General features: G+C 37.2%; 1 protein-coding gene across 2 annotated transcripts in view; it reads left to right on the top strand.

The window, feature by feature from the left end:
• TIM44-2 (translocase inner membrane subunit 44-2) overlaps positions 1-18,514 on the top strand; it is a 31,037-nt gene extending 12,523 nt beyond the window's left edge. Inside the window, exons 5-15 of one of the 2 annotated variants that reach the window (XM_089394720.1) lie at positions 3,700-3,744; positions 3,841-4,284; positions 4,479-4,550; positions 4,641-4,705; positions 4,854-4,922; positions 5,037-5,109; positions 5,192-5,296; positions 17,545-17,616; positions 17,780-17,842; positions 17,931-18,105; positions 18,148-18,514. In XM_089394720.1, the coding sequence (XP_089250846.1) occupies positions 3,700-3,744; positions 3,841-4,284; positions 4,479-4,550; positions 4,641-4,705; positions 4,854-4,922; positions 5,037-5,109; positions 5,192-5,296; positions 17,545-17,616; positions 17,780-17,842; positions 17,931-18,062 (1,140 nt within the window). In that variant the 3' untranslated portion in view covers positions 18,063-18,105; positions 18,148-18,514. Of the gene's footprint in view, positions 1-3,699; positions 3,745-3,840; positions 4,285-4,478; positions 4,551-4,640; positions 4,706-4,853; positions 4,923-5,036; positions 5,110-5,191; positions 5,297-17,544; positions 17,617-17,779; positions 17,843-17,930 lie in introns of both variants that reach the window. The other variant, XM_089394719.1, reaches the window with a different exon arrangement.
• The last annotated feature ends 237 nt before the right edge of the window (positions 18,515-18,751 follow it).

The raw sequence follows: 18,751 nt of genomic DNA, 5'->3' as shown, positions 1-18,751 counted from the left end.
GAACCTTTTAGTGTGTTGGGAGTCAGAAAAATAATGAGAAGGTGTGCTGGGTGCCTGAGACTTCGGTTTTTCAGGTTCTGCTCCAGAGTTGTCGTTTGTTGCTTCTCTGAGACCTGTGTTCTATAAAATATCTGGCAAAGGCAAAAAGGTACCAAAAGATCTAAAAATGATAAAAAAATAGAAGTGATTGCTAATTTCTAAGTGCCAGGTTCAGATTTTTGTTTCTTATAGCTGTTTTATTCCCATCAAATATTTTTGCTAGCAAATTAATTTTCTGTTGTAAAATAAATTTTGAAAACTGTAAAACAGAGATACTCTGGTACTTTTAACTCAAAAATTGTGCAGCAGAATTATTCAGAAAATGAGTCACAAAACAGCCACACAAAACACAATAAATCTCCCCTCCAAATTTTTCTTCATTAAATTCTTCTAATAAAAATTAAGGGCTCCCTTTCCAAGGAAATTGGCCATCAGAAATACCGAAAATTACAGCAAAAAAATAACCTGGAATTTTTCTGAAATTTCCCAGCAGCAGTAGCTTCTCTCTCCCACACGTCCCACTGTCCCACACTTCCCGCACTTCAGAACTTTCTCGGCCCCTTTCCCATGTGCGACAAACTGCTGTCCCTGTGCCTTGGTAAATTTCTGCAGCACTTTTTCCTGTTTCTTCAGCCTTTCAAGTCTGCGATGAACTCACACAAGCCTGCTGGAATCTCTCCAAATGATTGTTTCTTCATCGTCTTCTTTAGGCTCGTTTTATAATTTCAAATTGAGCAATATCGCTAATCCTCAATCTCCAAAGTGATAGATGACTAGGATTAAATGCTAACCCACTTAGATCAATGTCTGAGATTAGATTTAAGTCACTTAAATTTGCTCAATTACCCAACATTAATCAATTAAATTAATTAATGTGCTCTTCCTAAGTTAGAAAATAAATCATATTAGTTGTTCCTCTCAAACAACCACCTAAAGAGGACTTCTCCTTCTGCATGCAAGACACTAGCCTATGTGGAAGACCTTCCAAAGCTACAAAATCAACAATAATGATCGGAGCAAGAAAGTTAGAAATCCTTACAGATCACAACCTAGGACCTGAAGTATTCAGTTCCCCAATGGAGTTGCCAGTTTGTTGGTGTCTTTCTGCAGCAAAGGTTAGCACAAAGGTCTATACTGCGGGTTGTAAATACTCCAACAACTAAATGGTTAGAGTCGGAGATTCTAAACCCTAAAGATGGCTACACATTCATATAAAATTATCACAAATCTCAATACAGAGAACAAAAATGTAACACATATAATATGCAGCAATACCATTATGCCCAAGGAAGGCTTTTCATTAATTTGTTGACACATGTGAACAGACCTTGTAAATATGCTTGGTGGGCCTCCTCCTTGGGGTGGAGTCTAAGCGGACCAGGCATGGCCAACCATAATAGGCCTAGGACATCACAATACAAAGCATCACTTGGCCTACAAGGCTTTCACTTGCATTAGCTGGGCTTACAATGGTGCTGCCAAATAAAAAAATGCATATAGGTACCCCTGCTGAAATGAGGGGTAACAAGTGCTACGTGGCAACATGTTTTACTAGAATTTTAAGACTTGACCGTTTGTTTGAAAAGAAAACAAACAGGATAGGGCAATCTAAGGCATAGAGGAAGTGACTTTGAAGACAATTATCAAGTTGCCAAGGATGTATTTACTCCCTTCATCAAGATGGTTTCAACTTTCTTCTAGTTATAATTTTAGGAAGTTCTTCATTCTTTTGGCCATATTTTAAAGTGTAATTTGACAACATTTAGTTGAAAATTATCTCTTGATCCCCAACTTTGATAGCAAGCTTTGATTTTGTATGACATCTTATTACTTGTTGTCAAGTTTGGACTAATAGGGTGCTTGGGACTTTGAAGTACTTTATTACTTACTATGACATTTTTGGTGAGTTTACTATAGATTATTCTCAGGTGATTTGGAAGTGTTCAAACTTCATAGTGATGTCATCTAGACTCAGGATTTATTTCTCTGCTATTGTTTAGTGAAAATGTTAACTTTTAGGAGCTGGAGAAAACTATCATAAGCTTTGAAGCAATGTAATTAGTTTGTTTGGGATCACATCTTGACTTTTTCGCCTGGTAGCTTTCCAAGGTTTGGTAGAGTTGAGAGAGAATGATTCTGTTCTATTGTTGCATAAACTCACTGGTGATTCTGATGGCTGAAATCATCCTTAGGTGTGAGGGTAAAAGTTTGCTCAGTTATTTCTTTTGATCTAAGATTAAATATAAACCTATGCTAGTTTAATTTGCAGATGGCCTATGTGCTTTGCACATGTTGTGTGTACCAACTTCGAAAATTGTGGTCTCTTTTTGGCCTATCTAATCTCTGTGCATGCATTGGCTTGGCAATGGATTTTGTCATTGATCTTGATGACAAACATCAATGGCCCAAGCTTATGTTGAAGTGCTCCACTGGCTCGTGGTATTGATCAGTTTAGCTACATTATTTTTGAATTGTGTCATCAAATAGTCTAAATTGGGGAGGATTTAATGACACCGGGACTAATTGGAGCATTTGTTAATGTATGGTGTGTTAAAATAAACTGGAGCATTTTTACGGCTGCTTTGGCTAACGTGGTACTTTAGTATTTAGCTTCTCAATTACTAGGGTTGTTTCTGGCCTGTTATAACTTCATGTGAAGGAGGTTGTTATGTATTTAGCTTCATCCCAGATTTACCATCATTTTGTAGGTTTTCAAACTTCAAACACATAATTATCAAGTTAGCTCAAGATTGAATTAAGTTTGTTTTTGAAAAAAATGGATTAAAAAATTGGCGTGGAAACAATTCACTAATAAACATGTCATAAAAAATGCAAATCTTTAAAAATTAATTCAACCTAGATTTTCTGGTATTAAGGAAATCTTTAGTTATTTACTTGAAGGTCTTGGTTTGTTGCTGGCTTGAGAGTGGTGGACTGGTGGTGGATTTGCTAATGTTATCTATGGATTGGTAGCAATAGAGCAGGTTGACATGACAGGCTTGGGTGGGAGTCACGAGGAGCTTGGGAGGGGATAAGAAGAGGGAAATGGGGATTTTAATTTGGCAGTGTAAAACAGTGTTTACTTGCACTGATGCCAAGTGCTGTGGACTGAACATTTTTTATTTATTTCTCCTATTTCAGATGTTCAAGCACATAGTTATCAACTTCAAACTTGAGGTTGGTATGATATGGAAAAAAAATTCAGATCAACTTAATCCAGTATGGAAAAAATTAATTTACACATATAATCCAGGTTTAATTAGTGTAAATTAATTTACACTAATTGTGAATCAGCAAGAGTAATTGATGATATCAGCAAAGGCAATGAATATGGCAACTGAGGAATAACAAGCTATTGAAAATTCCAGTAATTATAAAAAATTAGAATGGTCACAACTCAACCATTCCTTCCTGCTGTCTGTTACTTCCAATCCATATCTGCTTCTTGACCACCTTCTCTGTTTATTTGATTTGTTTAAATTGTTCCAATCAATATTTTGCTGTGTTCCCAAATGACATGTGGCCATAATCTGGCTTTTTCTGACACTGTTAATTCATTATTTAGTTAAAAAAGTGGGTGCCTTTTGTAATGGTCTAAGAAGCAATGCTTCATGAATCAATCCGGCGGCTAGCTTAAGTTCAGTGTTTTTGCATGGCTAGGTATCTGCTGCAATGAAGGATAAAATCTCAGCTGCAACTGAACAGGTAAACATATGATATGTTCTTGTCAGAGAAGGTAGTCTTAAAAATGTATGGCATTAGATGAGAAATGTTGATTGTTTGTTTATCCTTCCCTTGCAGGCAAAGGAGTTAAGTGAAAATCTCAAGCTCAGATCAGATGGGTCTTCAGAAAAAGCTAGGAGTAATGCAGGTGATAATGTTAAGTCTGACAATACTTCTGTGCCAGGAGCTGAAAAAATTGAGGGTGCTGGCTCAACTAGTTCACAAGAATCTACCAAAACAGATGAAACACTATTTAGCAAGTTTGGAAAGGGAGTAGCAACCGCTTCCTCGTCTGCTGCAGCAGCATTAAAGTCTTTGAAGGAAACCAAAATTATGGATGTGACTAAAAAGGGCTATGATATTGTAAAAGAAGAACTTACCTCTACACCATCTAGGAGGCGAAGAATGCAGAATGCAGCTTCAGCATCAACCTACAAGGAGAGGAGTAGCGCAACTAGCGTTGTTCCTGTAGCTGTAAAGCAGACTCGCTGGGGGAAAAAGTGGGAACAATTGAAAGAAAAGGTAGCATGTTGTTGGTTTATTTGTTTGTATGCTGTTAATATTTTTTTATATGCTTAGGTTATCTGTTTATTTGTTTATAATATATATGATGCTGTTGGCTAATGTTCCTCATGCTTGTCTACGGCAGGTGTGTTAAAGCCTGGTATGTTTCTTTCTTTCCTTCTGAGTTTACAATATTGTTTATATGATTGTAGGCTCGTGTACACCCTCTGTTCAAGCGTGTCAGTGGGATTAGTGAGCATCCAGCTGTTGCAAAGGGACAAGAGGTATGTATGTGCGCTTTTCTTTGAAGACATTTATTTTGTAAGTTTTGCATTACATATCACACTCACCTAGTTATGTGGTCTATTTCATAGTTAGCAGAAGATATGAGAGAGAGATGGGAGACCAGTGATAGTCCTGTTGTTCATAAGATTCAAGAGTAAGTGCTGTTTGTTCTGAGATGCTGTGTTATTTAGTCTATATGCTTTGTTATATATATATATATATATATATATATATGTTTTGAGGTCCATGGGTCATAAGATATATATTTGGATTTTACAGCCATTTGAATTTTATAAATGCAGTTTGAATGCGACCATTTTTGGTGAAAGTGACACAGCAATTTCATATAAGGAAATACGTCGCCGTGACCCGTAAGATGTTTGTGCTAATAATGGTTTACTTTGTTTCAGACGTATTTTCGAAATTAGTTATTTGTTTTACAGCAGTATTGTGATATGATGTCTAAATCTAATGTTCTTGTGTAGGCTCTTCTCATTGCCGGATTTCATAGCAGATGTGCAGGAGATTGTTAAGCCCACCCTTCAGGCCTACCTTAAGGTAAGTGCCAGCAGAGAGCATTATAGATGCAACTAACACTTAAGGCATCATGTATGGATCATGTCTTTGATTGAATGTGCAGGGCGATTTGGAAGCACTGAAGAAAAATTGTAGCTTTGAAGTTATTGATAGGTGTAAAGCAGAGCGGAGGGCATATGAAAGCCAAGGCATTTTCTTTGACAACAAGGTATTTCTAATTTCCTACTAGCTGTTTTTTAATGGTTGAGAAATTGTCATCGGTTTTGGTCAAAATAGTAACGTTTCTAGGTCAATTTGTTGGTTCATTGTCTCTAGGTGTTTCTATTGACCAGAAACAGGCTCTTTGTCTGTGTCATTTCGGTATTTCGGATATGCAAAATTATAATTGTAAAGATAGAAATATTTTAAGGAATTCAGACTGTATGTTCTTAAAAATATTCTTCAGGATATCCTTTCTCTGATAATTTCGGGTGAATACAATCATTTGTAGAGATAAGATGATATAATCTTATTAATGTCCAAGAAATGGCCACAAAAATAGGTTAATGAGACTAAAAGAGTAAATCTAGTGCAGGTACAAAATGTTAGTGCAAAAACAATGCTTGGATCAAGATCTGAAGCAGGGAAAAGTCAGGTACAAAATGGTAGTGCAAAAACAATGCCTGGATCAAGATCTGAAGCAGGTAAAAATAAAAAGCTAAGTGTCTAACTAAAAGCTATATGTCTAGCTAAGAGAGGATGTAAAATAAGGTGCAACTGCAAGAAAAATGCTAGAAATTGAAGGATTTTAGTGCTGAACAAGAGGATGTCAAGGCCTATTGGAGCTAGTACTAGTTGTAGAGGATGAGTGAGGGGACCCCGGTACAGTTTCCTCATGTCACAATAATTGGGAAAGGGCCAATGCACCAGTGGATGATTTCCTCTAGGATTGGTTGGGGCAAGAGGGTTTATTTGCATGTGCTTGGGAGGAGCTAAGAGTGAGGAAACCCATCTCTCTTAAGGTCTAACATCCAAGGTTGTGGGGAAGGAATTTTGGATGGAAGCTTGGTTGTTTGAATATATGTTAAGAATAATGTGCTTGGAGGGGGGGCTTGACTCTAGGGCCTGAATTTGGTTTGGTGGTATACACCCTATGCCTTGGATTGATGTTTCCTCATGGGTTGCAAGGAGGTCACTTGGCCTCTAGATGGGGGGGATCAAGTGGAAACTTGAGGTTAGGTCAAATCATGGATTTTTCCTTGTTGCTTGTTGCTTGTTGCCTTGATCATAGGAGACAACCGAGAAGTATGAGGTAGTCCCTTTGAAAGTTTGATTGGGACGTGACACATAGAAACTAAGATATGTGCTTGAATGTTTCTCTCATGAAGAGGTCAAGGTATCTTTGGTCAAGGTAGTGGAACAAAGCTGAAAGGGAGTTCCTTGAGTCTTGAAATATGTAGCAGTATCCTTATTTTATGTATAGTAGACTAGGCGTTGGAAAATAAGGCGCTCCTTTGCATTCAATGCATGTATGTGATAGAATAAAGAAGGAATTTATTAGTAATGCTATAATATCTTTCTCTTTCACATACGCCATATCTCTTTACAAATTTACAACATCCCTAAGTTGTTAAGACGTTTTAACACCTTGCTGCAAAACTCAACATTTAAATATGTTATATTGGTCACATCTTACATGTCATTAATGTAAAGCGACAGTAAAAGTTGCCAAACTTGAGTTGACATGTGATTCAATTTTGGATGAACAATTGAACTTGAGTTGGACTTTGGTGAAAACTTGCGAGTCAACTTGACAATGACTTGAGGTATCAAAAAATACAAAAAATAGATTTCAAGAAAACTATATCTTTTTAAGAAAAATGTATCATCTGCAATGAATTTAGTTTAGACATGAGAAATTACTCTAAATACAATGCAAAAACAACTTATCCAAGTATATTATATGATTAAAATCAATCATCATTCATTAAGATTCAAATCTCCATCGACCATGGTATGAAATTATGATATAGGAACTGTTACCCACCAAAATGGGTAACCCCATAGGAAGCCCTAAACATTGCTTGATGATGATATGCCAGTTCCTCCACCATGTACACTAGTCATTACACCTCTCATCATCCAACATTCCTCTTGGATGAAGGTGGGTTACCATTGTTGAACTTTTTGAGCAACTAGGGAGAAATTTCCCTAGAAATCACTTTATGTGGTTAACTCCTTTCACCCTTCAAGTGAATCATTTCTCAAGAGCAAATTATTTTTCATAAGAGCAAAAGTTATTTCAAAAATATTTTATAAAGCAATTAGACATGTGCAAATAAAATCACTTGAGTGATTCAATTAGACGTGTAAAATAACATCACTTAAGTTATCTAATTCGAATGGATCACTCTAGGAGCTTCCAAAACACTTAATTCGAGGAAGGGATTTTGCCTCAAAGATTTCTATATATTGAGGAGAAGCCTTCATTTGCAACACATCAAGTTCTCTCTCTCTCGCTTTGTTGATCTAGCTCTCGCATTGATGATCAAGGCCGTGCATCAATAATTTCTCTCTTATTATCAGTAGCAGATCTATTGCATATTTGCAGATCTCTTATCATCATTGGTAGATCTCTTATTATCAGTAGCAGATCTATTGCAGATTTGCAGATCTCTTATCATCATTGGCAGATCTCTTATTATCAGTAGCAAATCTATTGCAGATTTGCATATCTCTTATCATCATTGGTAGATCTATTGTTTGGCAGATCTGCTGTTTGGAAAATCTATTGTTTGGCAGATCTACTGTTTGGCAGATCTATTGTCTGGAAAATCCATTGTTTAGCAGATCTACTGTTTGGTAGATCTATTATCTGGCAGAACTATTGTTTGGCAGATCTATTATCCGACAGATCTATCGTTTGACAAATCTATTGACAAATCTTAGAACTCTTGTTCAACTCTCGCACCAGTGGTTTCTGCCTTTGTTATTTGCTGCTATTAATGCTCTCGCTCTAGAGAAGTATTATTGCACTGGGTATTGCTCTCACACTAGAAGTATTTAGCTCTTGTATTGATCTCGCTTTAGGGATATTCTATTCTTGATATTGCTTTCGCACCAGAGTTTGATTGCTGGTAAATTTCCCTTGCTTTAGTAATATTCTGATCTTGCATTTGGAGAATATTTCTCTCAGTATTTAGCTCTCGTACTTGTGCACTTTGTTCACGCACTTATGTCTACTGCTCTTGTTTTGGAAGCCTTTGGAGGCTTGTGGTGGTATTTTGAAGCTGTCATATAAAAAAAGGGTTGTTACTACTGTTATTTGTAGAAGGGGTTTTGTACTTTGATTATGTATCTCTGCTGAACATTTGAAGACGATCTAATAGAAGAGCATTTTAAAAAGGCGATTTCCCCATAGTGGGGTTTTCCCCTGGTCTTGGACCAAATCCTGTGTCTTGCTATTCATCGACTATCTTCTATGGTTTATGATATCAGAAATTAAATTTTAAATCTGCAAAATTTAACCACTCAACAGATACTTCGATAATTTTGCATTCGAGTGCTTTTACTTAATGGTTTGGGCATTTAGTATGGATAAAGGGTTGATCTTGATGATCAATCGATCTTGACTGTAAACTTGTTCTCTAACATTACTAGGGGGGTTAATCTTTAGCCCTAGTCCAATGAGACCTCCCTCAAGCCTTAGTGTTATTATTTATAGGAGGGTGGGGGGCAGTACTACTTGGGAGATCTAGATTGAAATTGTGTTCATTCTCCCTTTACCATACTCAACACTTCCCATATCACATTATTATCGTTTGATACCATCTCCATTTTTCAGGTTTAACTGTCATTGGTTCATTGGGATTTGGCACCCACCCCCTTATCGACATCCTTGAGGGGAGTCAAAAAATATTGCCCTAGAGGTTGATGCAGTTTATCTTTTATGCAGCAAAAGATGGCTGGGACATAAGTTGGCGCATGGGTAAAAGCCTAGCATGAGTTCGACTCTCCTCATTGGCCATCACCCAGTTCATGAGCACTTGATGCTCCATCTCATAAAAAAGAACCCTTGCATGTCCCAACCCTGATGAGCAATAAACTGTCTCATCTTAAAGGGTAAATTAAATGGGTGTTGTCCATCGAGGCCACAATTTTGCTTGGAAAGCCATTTTTGGCCAGAATTTTACCATTTTTTTTTGAAAAAATCCAACCATAAGAGTGATTAAATCGTTTTTTCGATGGTGGAAATGAACTCAATGCCATCAAAAACCTCTGGGGTGCCCAAAATCCTGAAACTTGCCCATTGTAACCCAGATTTCCCAAAATCTCTGTCGGATTTTTGTCAAAACCTTACCAGAATTTCCACTATTTTCCGGGCCAAAGTGTGCCCTCCTTAGACTACTCTAATTAAATGCTATGTAATAAAGAGCAAGTTTTGATCCTTGAGCTATGCACCAAAATACAAAGCATTATCAAAAGAAGTAAAAGACGCACCGGAGGGTGGAAAAAACAGATCGAGTAGGGTAACTTGCGCATCCACGATTTCTCCCTCCATTACATCCATACACCTAGGATGTGGACTCCCATTAGTTGGTCTACTGACCATGGCATTTGGCCATGAAGTGTTTCCCCTCCATTGCCACTTATTTACACCAACACCTATTGATTGAAGGATTAACCTTGGAAATGCCACACCCCCTTGGGGGCTGGAAGCACCTAATAGGGTTGACTTCTTAGCCACCCCTACGAAGTTAGCGAACACCTTAACGAGACTTGGTCTAGTTAGATATTTGAAGGCGATCCCAATTTAAAGTATTGATATGGCCTTAACACTTACGTGTGGTCCACTTAGATGCATTTATGATCTCAGTCTCTAGTGAATGGTTTCTTTCACTTGAGTTTGAGTTGGTCTTGCTAGGTGGTCTATAGCAGCAAAGGACTTAAGGGCACCCTACTCAACATGATGCTTAGGCCATACATTACATTCGAAAGGGTATGATGACTTAACAAATGCAACGTTGCCCACTTTTGGCAGAGCATTGGGCCTTTTGATAACTTTCTCATAGCACCTCTAGGAGGCAAAACGTTGGGCTTCTCTTGCCTAGCATGGGGGATTCTTGATGATGTACTAGTGGATTGAGCATGCCCTAGACTGGTCTTGACACTACTTAATGGGCATGTCATGATCCAGGGCCCAATTGAGGATGGTCATCCGTAGGATGATTGAGTAGGGCTTGTTGCACCCGATGGAGCCCTAATGCTGGAAGAGGCACCATGTTGCTTACTTGACACCCACAGGGATGACATGTGGCACCCAACCAGATTTTGTACCCTTGGAGTTGCGTTGATGCTTGATTTGGGGATTTTCCTCTAATAGAGGATGGTCATTATGCTTGGAGACATTTTCAACCTTATCTTTCCTCGATGGAGCATTTGGAGCCCGAAAAAGGCACAACGCCATCACCTTTTAGGGCCTATGGCCCACACATGTGGGCTTATTTTGGCATATCTTGTTGTAAAGCTAATGGGTTGGCTTGTAATCTATTTTTTTTTGTTCCACTCAAAAATCAAACTCATTTAGGGGATTTTAGTTGGAAATTAGAAGAGGTAGACCTCATATAAATAGAGGATTTCCTCTCTTATTTGTTCATCATCACTTGTGTGGAATTTGACCTCTTAGAGAACTCAGTGCAGCTATTTGTACTTTCGCTGCTTTGTGGAGATATGACCTTATGTGGATTTTTGGTTATTTGGAGACTAGTGCTTGTTGTGGAGATGTCATTTTGGGATGAAAAGGCATGTTCTTGGATATTTTGTGAGTACTTTTTGTTGAATATCATTTATGATTTTTTCTTGTAATAAATGTTTCTAAGGTTTCTATGTTCCATGTCTAAATGCTTATATTAATATGAAATACTTGGAAATTGGTAAATCTTGAACTCCCTCGAGAACATCCTTGTGATATTTTCTCTAGTAAATTTATCCCCTCATAAAGTAACAATTAGGGTTGGCAAGTGAAAACCTAGGGTTTTCCCTTTTACTCCTTGCAAGGGTTTGATATTTCCATTGTCAACATCCCTATGACTCAATCACCCAAGTATATAGAAGGCATTGACATCCATCTTGGTGATCAAACTTATAAAGCTTTATCTTTCTCTCAATCTTTCCTAGAATTTCAACCCTCCAAGGCAAGTTATTAGGGTTAGGGTTTAAAGCCGAATTCAACTAGGGCTTGGATGTTGCGCTGATTTGCAGTCGTTTCACCTTGCTTGGCCTTAAAACATCTAAGTCTTACAATTTGCATGGTTGAAAGTGCTTCCTTAGGGTTGATGTCATCAACCCTAAGAAATCCTAGTGCTTGAAAAACCTTAGTTCTGCAATAGGGCTTCAACTTAGGGTCATTTGAAGGTTTGTTGCTCTTGTTGTTGATCACAACTTTTAAGCAAACCTTTTCCTTCCTCTTGTATGCCGAATTGTGCTATTATTGAATCATATGTTGAAAACCCTAGGCTACAAGTCTTACCTTACAAACCTCTTTATATGTATGCTATTCCCCATCACAAAGAATTGAGCCTTGTTCCTAGTTTGAGTACCTTGATCAAGCCTGTCAAATTTGTCAGTTTGATTCTTTTGACCTAAAATACAATTTAGGTGACCTACACTGGGAAGCCTCCCATGTGATGAAATTCCACTAAAGAGCAAGAGGTGAAGTGTTGATGTGATAGTGGTATCTGCCTCATTGTTGTAGCTTAGTTTGGCCTGTCTTCTAAGGCCTCTCACAAGACCTGCTATAGATTTTTTGAGGCAACAGGAACCAAAATGAACAAAGGTCCTTGAAATGTCCCATATTAGGAGTCAGGACTCAAGACCCAAGATTTAAATATGAATTTATATGAAAAAATTGATCATTGCATAAATATAACCATCCTAGGCCTCCAAAAGAGTGCAGTTAAGTTGAATCTTTTTTGGTAATTAGTTGGCCAATCTCATTACTAGGGCATGATTCTCTAGTCATTTTCTTGATTCTGACTTGCTGAAGTTTGTTTCCTATGTTTTAATCTCACAATCCTACAATGCTTAACTCATGGGGCGTAATAAAGAAAAGTTGCATTGTTGTGTTTCACAAACTCCTAATATGTCCAAATGTCAAAAAACTATCAAGTTTGTTGAAAACTGGAATGCACATCAATTTCTACTTTCTTTGTGTTGAGGTCCTATGGGTTCAAGTCCACCACTAGGCATTTTGGAGTTGGGGTCCCAATCAAGTGTGATGTGAAAAATATAAGTTAATGTTAATATTACCTTATAAAGTTAAGTGTGTTTTTGTAATATAACGCCTCTTTTAACTCTACAAATAAAAGATATCTACATTGCATTTTATTAAAAAATTGTGGGTTGCATACAACATCAGCCACAAACAAAAAGCTAGCATTTAGCATCTTGCCACGGGGGCTCCATTAAAATTTATAATAGTACACGCCCTATATAAAGTGTTAGATAACTTTAGGGCTGGAAATCAAGATCAAACATACGTGGAAGGTGTCCACTTGACCATAATAAAAGATAAACATCAAGTGACCATAATAGATCTCATGTTCGGAGGAGGATTTTGGTCATTAGGATTTGAGCCTTACCTCTTGAATGCTGGTTTATTAACAAGTGGGGTGGGGTCCCATCCATCATTTCCCTTGTTTAGGGTGCTTCTCCATGGAAATGGCCAACTCCACTAGGGGAAATTTGTCATGCTCAAGCAAAAGAGGAGCAGTCTAGCTGTGGCGGTATCTACTTTGATGTTCATTATGGTCACACACATTTTTGCCTGACTTATGGTGTAGCTTGTTGCTAGATCTGCAATAGTGGAGTTGAACTAAGCAGGGAATGCACCTCTAGCGGGATTGGCTTTGTTATGCATGGAGACACTCCCTGTGTTCTAAGTTTCTAACAACCTCTTGATTTGTGCCAACTCAAGATCCATCTTACCAACTTTCACCTAAATCTGTAAGTGGAGGTTGACATAAATTAGAGCCTCATCAAACTTTGTAAACTTGTAAAATAGGTACTTTAAATATACATTTATTTCTCTTTTATATAAATAAGATCTTTTTTCTAAGTAGCTACCACTCTTCATGAAGTTCGATGACCCATGGGAGGTTGTCGCCAAGTAGGGTAGACTTCTAGGTGATGGAGGTAGGAGGAGCTAACAACATAGGCTCGAGGCCCATTCTCAAGTTGACTTAGCAAAAGGATAGAACCAAAATTGCTGTTTAACTCTTTCTTCCTCATTAGAAAAGGGGCATTTGGGTTGAGTAACTCCCAAATACTTTTTTGGGGTTGGTCGAGAAGAAGCTTGCCCAAAACCATGGAGACTGGACTAGGGAGAGAGAACATTGATGGGCTTGATGGCTAACAAACAGAGTGAAAGCCGAAACAACCAATTGGATTGTTTGGAAGCCCTTGAGGCTTTATTCAATTGCATATTATTTATGTTTCCTGAACCCCTTAGAACAAGTTCACTTCTAGTCCTTTGACCACACAGATAGTTAAGACAACTGAACTCAAGGAAGAGTGGTTGTCAACCAAAACTTGTTCTTTCAAATCTGGCTAATACTTCCAAGTCTCGAGCTTGACTATCAAAAGATCACCAACCTTGCCAATTCTCTTCTTGAAAAGTTGCTTGGCCAAAAACCAGGCAGTTTTACCATTGTCTTTAATGACGATTGGATGCAGTGCTCATTAAAATACAAGTGTGTTATCAAAGAGTTGCTTTTCTAAAGAAGGCAACTTTTAATGGCTTCCTAGGGTTTCCAAAATCCTCAAGGTGCAAATCTTAATGTAGTTAATGTTATTTGAAGGTGCAAAAACATTAAGGTTTGCACCTTGAAGGTTTTTATCCCTAACAATGCTTAATAGATCAGGGATAAGATTGATCTATTGTACTGGAATGAATGCTAGTGGTAGCTTGCCTCCATGGGATCAAAGAATGTGACTATGCTCTAGTAATGGTAGCCAATGCCCTTGCAACATGGCATGGCTTCCTCTTAGTTTCACCATACATATTTGTGGACACTGGAATGTTGTTATATATATGGCCATGTGCTTTTTCCTTATATTTCAGTGGCTGAAAAACTGCCACTCACATTTGAACATAGTAGACAACATGGACAGGATAGTGTTGTAACTCCATAGATGTAGGCAAGTGGGCACAATAGAACAATGTTGCAAACATCGGCATCAGGATAAAATCTGCAAGGGTCCGGAAAACCAAAAAATTCTTAAAATTGAGAAAATATCGGTAAAAATCAGCACACATTGGCAAAATTAAGTTACCACCAAAATATTGGTAAAAATCTGCAAACATTGGCCATGCCAAGATATTGCGATAAATCGGAATGTTTGCAACACTGCAATAGAATACTAATCAATATTAATTAGACTACTGGTATTATATATATATATAAGGGCATGTGTCACCAATCATTGTCATTATAACCATACAAATAGATCTACAGATGACCATTCAACAACTTTTTTTTATAAAATTTCTTTTGTGTATTGCATTTTCCTGGGAAAATTACTGTCCACTTCCCTGCATTTTGAGGATGGTACCTTAGGATAAATACTAAATAGTGCCTTGAAATATTGAAACACCCAGCACTGCAAATGCTTTGGTCCATGGGGAAAAGCAATTCGAGGGGGAGACTTTTAAGATGTTTTGAGATATAACCCATTTTAGTGTTAACCATTATTACTGTGTGGGTCATTTTGACTTCTTGTCATTTATCATTTTCTGTTAGTCAAGGGTCCGTGTTAAGATGGAAGTATATGTCAATGGTAATTTTTTTTTAATTAACTAAAGTCTAGTTATCCAACATGCAAATCACAAAGAAACTGAGGTGGTGTCATTAACTATAAAAAGGAACTTAAACAATGTGTGTCTTTTGGGAAATGTGATTTTGCAGGCAATGTCACAGGTTGCCTAATTTGAACCTTGAGGTTTGAAATTTGGCAAACCTCAAAATATCTTCAGTTTGGCTCAGCTTTGATAAAGCTCTCTTTTTCCGTCTGCCTTATTTTACTGTACGGGGTCCACTGTATTTTAGTTTTGGAGTTACATCTCGTTGAATTTTAAAGTCTCGTTTAAATTCAAATTTAACATGTCATACTGATTCGGTTTGGGTTGTCAGGCGTGTCGATGAAGGAATTGTATGATAAAGTCATCTATATCCAATGTTTACCTCTGTAATGAATACGAGTGCAAACATCCAGCGTGTGTTATGAGGGCCATCGTGCCTCCAACAACTAACCATTGTAAATAATGTGTCTGCTAAGAGATGATTGATGGAGCTGCACTCGCACAGAGAGGAATGACGCTTTGGCAGGCAATAAGCTTTATTGCTTTTTAGTGTGAATCTCAGCATAGTTTTATAATTTGCCTTATATACATATTGTTTTATATATATTAAAAATTCATTACAAATTATTCTATTGAATTACGTATTAATTTTATTTGAATTATATATTAAATTTATATTATATTTCTGAGTGCAAGCTTCTGTGATTCATAATGTTATAAAAAGCTTTTCCGGATCAATCACATAGATAGTTTTTTGGACGCTTTTCACCATAACCTTCTCCAATGACTAAATGCAGTGATTCTTGTGGGAGGACTATGTGAGAGTTAATAGAATGTCTCATTACACCTCTCTTCACTTTGAGCAAGCCTGTGATCATAGAGTTGCATGTGTGCCAATATATTGATTTGACAAACGTTATGAAGTGATGATTAAGGAATGGGCTCTAATGTGATCGCATTGTTGAGGACTAAGGTCTCTTTTTTTTGCAAAGTGGCTAGGGAGGCATAGTGATCTGCTTCTAAGTAGTTGTTCTCAGAACCTGGTAAAAGCTGAGTTTGGAGAATGAAAAAAGGAGTTGTTTTATTCTACTTAGCAGAGGGCAAGTCTAACATCTGAAGAATTAGTTCTTTGATGCACATATCTGATGATGATTATAGAGCTAAGTTGCACGAAACGGCGAAACGTTTCAAAGTTTCCAAAACGGGTACGTTTAGAAATGTCACCTCCCAGAAATGGAAACGTCATATATGTATATATAAAAATATATATATAAATAAATAAGTGAATAACACAATATCTTTGCAAGCAAAAAAGGAATAAAACCCATAGATGACAATTTAGAAGGAAAAACAAGTCTATATTATCTCTCATAGATGATTACATGATGGTCGAGTTTCGGTCAAGTTTCGGAGTTTCGGGTACGGGTACGGCCCAAAATGCTGGGTTCCTAGAAGTTTTGTGCAACATAGTTATAGAGTCTCCAATCACAATCAAGTTTTGAATGTTGAGCAATTTAGCTATTTTCTGATGCTGGAATAGACCATAGGCTTCTGCTAAGTTGTTGGAAAAGATGCCTAGGCTTCATGAATATGAAAAAACTAATTTTCCTCCAGGTTTAAAAATTACCTCATCCACCCACCTTGGTGTTTCATATTTTATATTAGTTTCCAAGTTCCAGATTTGTCTTTAGTCTCTTGTAATTTTTAAATAATTATAAATTCAGATTTCGTAAAAGGCTCATAACCATTGTTTTAAAAACTGCCCAAACAGTAACCTGCTGGTTTTACCCGAATTTAACGCTCTTTTAGTTTCAGATTTATGTTAGTTTCTGAGCTCCAGATTTCCTCCTTTATTCTTGTAGTTTTTAAATTCAGATTTCAGGTTAGGTTCATAACCATTGTTTTAAAAACCTGCCAAACTGGAACAGAAACTGGCTGGTTTGGTATGGTACTGGTCATATCTGCTGGTCAGCCAGTTTCGTTCTGAACCAGCCTGGGCTCACATGTGGTAATTTTTTTTTTTTGGAAAAATGCAAAAAACAGCAAAACAACCTAGCTCGCCTTCCGTTTGCCTCCAATCCTAAAACAATTTTATACAAGAACATTGCCCCTCTATACCCCTCCCAAGGTGGGAGCTCGAAGAACCCCAAGTGACTGGGGGGGGGGATCTGTCATGCCTTGAGGTGATGTTGTGCTTAGAACGCTGAGTTGCAAAGACAGTAAGCTATGCGAAAGATCACAAGCGACAGAGATGGTCCCTTGCAAGGAGTCTGAGAATGATGCATGCACAAGAGAATAGTGATTGTTCACTGAGTCTGAGAATGATGCATGCACAAGAAAATAGTGATTGTTCACTGCAGAATATGGACGTTCTTTAATATTTTGAATCTAATGGATTCAAATGTTCTTTCTGTCCTTTGTTGTATTTATTTGTTGGATTTTAAGCCTTTTTATTGGGATGATAGGATTTTTCATTTCGAGCATTTCATTTATTGAGTATTTGGTTAAGTAATTGCAAGTTTCAATATTCTAGCATTGATCAATAGCTGCTAACTTAAACGTTGAACATATAGAGAGGTAGTGGTATTTCAGGGGTCTTATTTGTTTTTCATTTACAGATTCTGCATATTTCTGATGTGGAAGTCAAAGAAACCAAATTAATGGGCAATGTGCCTATTATTATTATATCAGTAAGTAATTCTTTTACTATGCCAACAGTATGCTCTGCAGTTTGATATATATATATATATATATATATGAAGTATCGATATGTCATTTTAAAAGTATCATTCAATTCTGTTCTCTATCATTTTGCTGTTCCAACATTCACTTTTGTTTTCTACCATTTTGTAGTTCCAAACACAGCAAATTTATTGTGTGAGAGATAGAAGTGGCAAAATTACTCAAGGGGGAGAGGTAATACATGTGATAATATATACAAAATTCTTACACTGTTGATGACTGTAGTATAAATACTTACGATGCAGATGCATTGTTGTCACAGGACGATATACACACTGTGTATTATGCTTGGGCAATGCAGCAGATGGATGCTGAAGAAATGGGCGAGGGTGAATTGTATCCTACATGGAAGCTGAGGGAGATGCAGCAACTAGGAGTGCAATCCCTCATTTGATTAGAGAGATGCAGCAACTAGGAGTGCAATCCCTCATTTGATTAAGAGAGATGCAGCAACTAGGAGTGCAATCCCTCATTTGATTTATTTAACTTTTCTTTTAAATGTTGTACTTTCCTACTATATGAACGAACTCATGGAAAGTGCACTGTACTGCTGTTGTAACCTCGGGGATTGCATCATTACGAACGTGCGATGGATGTATGCATAGTGGGTCAAATGATGCTTAGAAGATTCCCTGATTGCGATTTTTTAAATCTTTTTGATACAAAGACAGTAATTTCAAAAAGAGGTCAAATAAACGTGTATTGCGAGTTCATGTATGGCATAATTTTTTTATTGGTCATGCCATATTTTTATAGAACTTGTATCTCTGCAAATTTTGTAGTATTCTTTTGGTGGATTTTGTAAGATCTCTCGAGATGAAGATTCAAATCTAATGTTTGTTGACAGCCTGGTTATATATTCTGAATATTATGCAATTAAAATGTAAGCCATGAATGTTATGTGAACATATAGTCATGAGAACCAAATCTCCTCTTTACCCCCTCTTTGCCAGTATCACAATTCTAGGTGAGCTGTCTATCTTACGACCTAAAGCAGTGTGTCTATCATTGTTTTTAAATTGACTTGTTTTGAATAATTTTCATTTGTTTTTCGCTAAATAATTGGGATCCCAACGAGTAATA

The sequence above is a fragment of the Pinus tabuliformis genome, chromosome 1_2, assembly GCF_031772625.1.
Source record: "Pinus tabuliformis cultivar Carrire ecotype Pingquan chromosome 1_2, CPIR1, whole genome shotgun sequence".
Taxonomy (NCBI): Eukaryota; Viridiplantae; Streptophyta; class Pinopsida; order Pinales; family Pinaceae; genus Pinus; species Pinus tabuliformis.
The sequence above is the reverse complement of the archived record's forward strand: the minus strand, read 5'-3'. Positions and strand labels throughout refer to the sequence as shown.